The following is a 7170-nucleotide window of genomic DNA, read 5'->3' on the forward strand; positions in this document are numbered from 1 at the left end:
TACAGCTACTGCAAATCTGTTTCTTCTGAATACTGTACTCAAGAAACAGCATGGGAAAAAAATTTTCTATTAAATTGATAAGTTAAATAGAAGGAACCCCAGAAAAAAATTTCAATGAGCGTATATTATGTTGGTGTAATGCAAGCAAGAACTTTCAGTCCATCATATTATTTATATAAAATGTTTAAATCAACAACTATTTTGACTATGACTGTTACTATTTCAGATTGAAAAATATTTATATAACTATTTTAACATTAGAGCTTTATAATAACAATGCTTTATTCAATTCAACATTTTGGGCAATTGAACAGCTGAGTGAGGGTCAAAGGATGATTTTAGAGAATTTGAGTACATAAGTTTTAAAGTTTATACAAAGACAATAAAAATTATGCCTAATCTTCACCTGTTGTTCGCGAACTTCCTATTGGATAAATCAATAAAACCCTAACACGCATTAAAGTATTCTTATCAGGGCATTCACAGTTATGACAATTAAATTAGAGGCCAAAAGTAAGGTTTCCTGAGATTAACAGTCGACTGTCTGTTGCTAAATGCATTTGGCATCTTCTTCCACTCCAAAGAATTAGCAAAATATAGGGTGGTAAAATAATACTAAAATACAAACTTTCCTTGAGATACATAATTTTTTTCAAAAATTTTATTAATACCCAGGCTTTGTAGTGAGCCAAAGAAAAAATTGGAACGAAATTTTTCAAAAACTTAATGGCAAAATCAGTCCAGTTTTTTGAGCAGTATACAAATACCATACTACTTTTAAAAAGGCAAACAACTAAAAAGTATAATTTCTGTATTAAAGTATAATATAAACAAATTAGTTTGAAAAACAAAGTTTTGATTGTCTTTGAAACTATTTTTCATTATTATTACAAAGCACAATAATTGCCATAATATTAAAAAGTAATCATGAAATGAATATACTGTTTTTCATTTCATGATTACTTTGCAAAGAACAAAAAGTTAAGTTTAAAAATTCCCAGAATAGTTTCATTAATACTGAAAAACTTATAATTGTTTCAAATGAGTACATGGAAAAAATTTTTATAAAACTGTTGCATTAAAAAAGAATAAGCATCTTTTAGTTAATATTTTTAGAAATGAAAATAAGATCAAAATTTGTTATAGAGTTCAAAATCAAATAATTTTAAAATAGAGTCCCAATAATCTCGAAAAGAAAACACAAAGAATATGCCTCTTGAGATTCTTGTTCAAAAGTAATTTTAGTGGGCAACCCCTCAATTCATCATTTAAAAATTTTATGATGTTATATAACTGTATTATTGATTGGAATCGATCATTTATAAAATCACATGAAAGAGTCAAATCAATAAATGTGAAACTACAAAAAACTCCATTTTATGCAATCGCTAAAAATAATGAGTAGGCACATCACTTTTGGTAATGTAAAATAGTCAATAGAGCTTCCTTTTCATAGAATGATTGTATTCCTAAAGAGGATGAAACAATGAATCCTGTGAATAAGGCTATATACCTGAATCATCTACAAAATCAGTAGACGATTCCTAAATTGTAACTATAAAATTTTGTGATTTTTACTAGCATTATTAATAAAAACATTGGATCACAAAACCAAATTTTTCGATTTTTCATGTTCTGAACATGCACAATCAGGAATATCAGGAGAAAATATTTTTCATCAGAACAACTACGAACCCTGCTTATACCCTTTATTCGCAAAGCTCTTAAATTTTGGCTTAATGATAGCTTAAATATGTATTAAAAAAATTCTTCGGTAATCTTTCAGAACAAATTTTTTTTATCAATTTATTTATAGGTAAAGCAGCATGTGAATTCCCAGGCAATCCATCAAATGGACAAGTCATTCCCACCAAGTTCCATTATGATATTGGAGAAGTTGTAGTTGTTGGGTGTCATCCAGGGTTCCGAGTGTTGGGAACTCAACAACTTCGATGTACGGCATCTAGTCACTGGTCCAGCCCATTACCACACTGCAGACCTTACTTGCATTCATAACAATTACAAACAAAAAGAACTTTTTAAATATAAAACTGCCAAATTTACGAAGTTTTAAGCGAAACAGATTTTGCTCAGATTTTATTTAACTGTAACTCATTGCATGATAAAGAATCAAGTCAATCAATTAAGAGGAAATAAACATTAATAGTTTTAATTTTATTTTAGAATTTAGACATCATTCTTCAAAAAAAAAAAACTCAATTTTCTACCAGTATTATGTTTAATAATAAAAGATTAATAGTAGATAAAAGAATTAATAAAAAATAAATTTTAATTTAGCTATAATTTTTAATAAATCGAATAAAAAAAAAAGAAAGATTTATTTAAAATTTAAATGGTGTAAATTATTGGGGGGGGGGGATTTGTTTTACATTGCAATTTTTTTTTTTTACGCAAAAATGTAAAACATAAAGATGCACACTTAAAATTCATTTATTGAAACTAAATAATATTTTTAAAATTACGTCTTTGACTAGTTTTTCAATCTCTTTTACAGAGAAGAAAAAACTAGCATTGAAAACAATATTAAGTACCAATTATAACTTCAGAATATTAAAATCTTTCTCAGAAAAAAAATTTATACAACAATTAAGTAGATCATTGCAGAAATAAAATAGTTAAAAAAAAATCTCTCTCTGAAATAAAATTGTTAAAAAACTACAAAAATATTTTGTAATTACAATTAATTTTTTAGAACATTTTTATGCTTGATCAAATTTTAATTTAGCATAAAAACATATGATTCGAGATATAATTAGTATTATAATAAGAGGATTGAAAGAAGGAACTTTTAAATATAAATAACATTTTTATCAAATTTACTTCCATAGTTTTGTTCCTAAAAAAGAAATCGTTCTGATTTGATTGTTTATTAAAATCAGACAAAATTCTTGAAAATTATTATGCAGCTAGAAAAGAGTTATTAAATTAATGGAAATAAAATTTACTTTCATTTAATAACTCAAATTTATCTAGTAATATATTGATTTTTCCTTCAATTTGATTCACACTGAAAAATATTTCAGAGCATTTGAGTTATTTGGCTGAAAATGTTTTGTTAAGACTAATTTGATACATCAAAATAATATTAATAATTTAAACAAACTTATTTATTATAAAACCATTTATAAGAAAACATATAAACATCAACTATGAAGCTAAAATTACAATTGAAATTTATTATTGTAATTTAAATTACTGAATACATAATTATATATAAAAATGATAAAACATTAAAAATTATTAAGATTATTATAAAACATTGAAATAAAATAAATACCTGGCATTTTTAAAAATTATACTTTTTTAAACAAAAAAAATTAAAAATAAATATTAATAATTTTTATTTCAAAATCAAAGCATTAATCAAATCAAGTATCTTTGGAATGTAACTAAATGTTAATGCCAAATAAACTTTCATTAAATATAAAATCAATAAATAAAACTTTGAACAGGGTTGTGAAGTCAAATTTTTCAACAAATAATAAGCACCTTTTAAGCACTTTAAAAAATATCATAATTAGGATTATCCCACAAATAAAAATTTTTTCTTCCTAGTGAAGAAAGTTCTTCATAGATATATTAACAGAATGCAAAATATTTTCAAAGACTCTACATGATCAATAAAAAAAATTAGTTTCTGACAAAGAACTCTTTTCTTGATTATATCAGAGACAATAAAAACAATTTATGCACAATTTTAGATATATTCAATATTTATTGGCTCATTCTACTTTTTAAATTAATAATTACTTAAGTATGTAAAAAAAATTAATTTTATTTCCATTAATTCAATTGTTATTAAAATTATTATTAAGTGTATTTTTTAGATTTAAATAAAAGTTATTTATAAAAGTATATTAAAAAAAAACATTAACAGGATTAATATTATTGATCATACAGAATTTATAAAGCTATGTAAAGAATTAAGCAAACTAAGAAAACTTTAATAAATTCTTATTACAAATGTAAATTAGTGAATGGCCCCCAAAATTTTTATTAAAATTTGTTACTTGGCTCAGGATTAAAAAAAAATTTAATAATTTTGAAATGTAAACACAATGAGCATTGCAGCTAAACATTTGTGCACTAAGTTATTATATGGTGTGTATGCCTATATTTAACAAATCTGAGACAATTGAATTTATTATTTCAATTGTTTTTGAACCAAATCATTAAGAGATTAATTAAAGTTTTTTAGAATAACAAATAAGAATGACATAAGATTTTTTGCTGCATTTAAAATTGTGAAAGCCCCACACTTCATACTTTTAAAAAAAATTTGCCTCTAAATATTGAGTTTTTCCATAAAACAACTTAAGAGAACTAAAAATTTTAAAAGTAATAATACCATAATAAAAAAATAATGAAGAACTATAAATATTTAAAAAAAATTTATGTAATTGGTGGACAGCCCCTCAATTTAAAATTCCTATTATTAAAAATCTCAATTAAATCTTAGCTTTACTTATTGATGAGAAATAAAGGGAGATGGAAAAAATAATTAGATTGAATACAAGGGAGATGGAAGTTTTGTGATTCTTTACTGCTCTGGGGACTCGTACGAAAATATGTAATTAGTGAATAATCCGCAAGTAAAGTTCAAAAATTATAGTACTGATCTATTAATAGAGCAGTGCGATAAAGCCATTAGTTTGTCAATGACGAAGACGATGGCGCTTCACCAATGACCAAATTAATAAGAGAAATAAAACATTCTTTTGTTATTAAGGAAAATACTGGCAATGTCTAGTTGGTCACTGTGATCAAAAATTCGAGATTTCTCGGTTTGAATTCAGAGAAGAAAATGAAGTATAAAATTGAGAAATTCTTGCAAAATACCGCAAATTTTCACACAAGACATTCAATCATTCTCACCAAAACTAGCTCATTATACGCACAAGCGGATCAGTAAGTATTTCATCAAACATGTAAAATTATTGGCGCTTTAATACGCTAAGGACCGGCTGTATGCCGAAATAGATTGTGGTTAAATTAATTGTGAAAACCATGCTTTAAGCATATTTCGTGGCAAAAATCAGCATGGTAATGAAAAATCTCATTTTGGAAAAATTAAAGGACTTATTAAAAACTTCTAACAAAAAAAGCACCTTTAAGGACTTTCAAAAAACAAAAATCCAAAACAAGCACTTTTTAAAAACTCTATGCACCCTATTTAAAAAATGATTAAAAAGTTAAAATATTATATCAAGAGATCAATTCTATTACTCATTTGTTATACATCAATCAAATGTAAGAAAAATATGCATAGTTTAAATTTCTAAGTATAATACAGAAATCCCTCCCTTCATTATCAAAAATATTGAAGTGTTTAATTAAATATAGTTCAATGACAGATAAAATTAAGTGTTTTTCAAAACAAATATGTTATTCCTATGTCACATTAAGCAAATTATCAGCACTATCAAACTCAGGAAGTAGTCGAGTATCGTTGATTTAATAAGAATAGTTCTCTCATGATCAAAAAAGGACGCTAAAACAAAAAATTTTCTTTATTCACACTTGGTTACACTAGAGAGAGTGAATCTTTTTTCAATTATTGTACCAGTTGAAGTACAGTTTATTATTTTCATATAATCAGCATATAACTTATGTTTCTTTTTAATAAATAATTTTTAAATGACTATTTTGATTTTAAACTATAGAATTACATCATGCAACTATATCTGCAGTTTAGTCATTAATTTACGCGTGGACATCAAATAAATAGTATTTTTAAAATATTTCAATTAAACAGGGGTGATTGTGAGCCCAAGTCAAAATTCCGGAAAATTTCTTGAGTAAAAAAAAAGTTTCAATCGAAAAAAATTTAAACAAGGTTTTTTCCTTTTTCTCAATATTTCTTAGTTTACTTAAAATATATTTAAAATTTTACACATACCAATGATGACCTGGAGAAGTAATTGAAATTTTCAAATATGTCTTTCTTTCCTGAGTTTATGATTATAAAAACTATTTACTGATAAAAAATAAATATTAATCTTGAACATAAGCTCATAAAGTATCAGGCTCTCCCTTACAAACAAATAAAATAAACTGTGTTTTCAAGTTCCACCTTTGAAAATTTGATTTCCGGAAACTTTTATCAATGATTTTTTTTTTAAACGTTTGAACCTTCTATCTCCGGAAACTTCCGGATCATGGTTAGTGAAAAATCGGGAATTTTTCCGGAGCACAATCAGCCCTGATTAAATATTAGGATAAAACCGAAGTTGCAGCCCTTTATAATAAAGACAAAAATAAAATTAGAACAATTATTAGAAGTCTTTAATTTTTTAATGTAAGTAATAAAATAATTAGAGTCTTAAGAGTTTAGTAGAATTAATAACATAAAATAATAGTAATTAATATCAGAAGTCTAATTTTTTTCACTAAGTAAAATTAACTATACAAACTAAGGTAAGCAACGTTTAAGAGCACAAAAAGTATTTATAAATGCAGACAGCTGTTTCGGATGCTCAAAGGGCAACCTTCATCAGTGCAACAGAAAGAAAAATTCTTCCGATTTTGACAAGTCCATTCTCTTTCTGTTGCACTGATGAAGGTTGCCCTTTGAGCATCCAAAACAGTTGTCTGCATTTATAAATACTTTTCGTGTTCTTAAACATTGTTTACCTTAGTTTGTATTTTAGCACAAAGGTAGCCCACTTGTGTATTTAAAATTAACTATATCAATACAATTTAAAATATATTATTGCTTTTATTTTTCATTGTCCAAATAGACTTAATTTTTATAATTATTTTGCAATTATTTTCTTTTTTGATATTTGTATTCATAATGTGTGTATCCATACTAAATACATGATGCTCTACTATTTCATAATTCACTTTTTTGCTTCATTTTGGAGACAGAAACACTAATGTGTTGACGCTATAAACAGCCTTACTTTGAAACGCAAACCCATGTTACTGTATTTTGACATAATTTATATAACTATTGTTGCAGCCAGAAAATTAAGAACGTGGAAATCGAGTTTTGTCGGCACGAAATCAAAATTAGATTTATTGTTTATGTTCCTATAAACTAGACTAAACTAAGGCATATTATGCTAGCTTTTTATTTACATTTTGAAACTAAAATTAACTGAAACAAATTTTTTTAAATTTAGTAATTACAATCAATGGAAATGC

The 7170-nt window shown here is 25.4% G+C and overlaps 1 protein-coding gene across 1 annotated transcript in view; it reads left to right on the forward strand.

Annotated features, from left to right (window-relative positions):
- The window catches only part of LOC107454888 (locomotion-related protein Hikaru genki), a 54186-nt gene extending 52009 nt beyond the window's left edge, over positions 1 to 2177 (forward strand). Inside the window, exon 10 of the mRNA XM_043044004.3 lies at positions 1817 to 2177. Within this exon, the coding sequence (XP_042899938.1) occupies positions 1817 to 2016 (200 nt within the window). The 3' untranslated portion in view covers positions 2017 to 2177. The remainder of the gene's footprint in view (positions 1 to 1816) is intronic.
- Positions 2178 to 7170: the final 4993 nt, after the last annotated feature.

The sequence above is a fragment of the Parasteatoda tepidariorum genome, chromosome 8 (assembly GCF_982258835.1).
Source record: "Parasteatoda tepidariorum strain Cologne lab strain chromosome 8, Ptep-v5.0, whole genome shotgun sequence".
Taxonomy (NCBI): domain Eukaryota; kingdom Metazoa; phylum Arthropoda; class Arachnida; order Araneae; family Theridiidae; genus Parasteatoda; species Parasteatoda tepidariorum.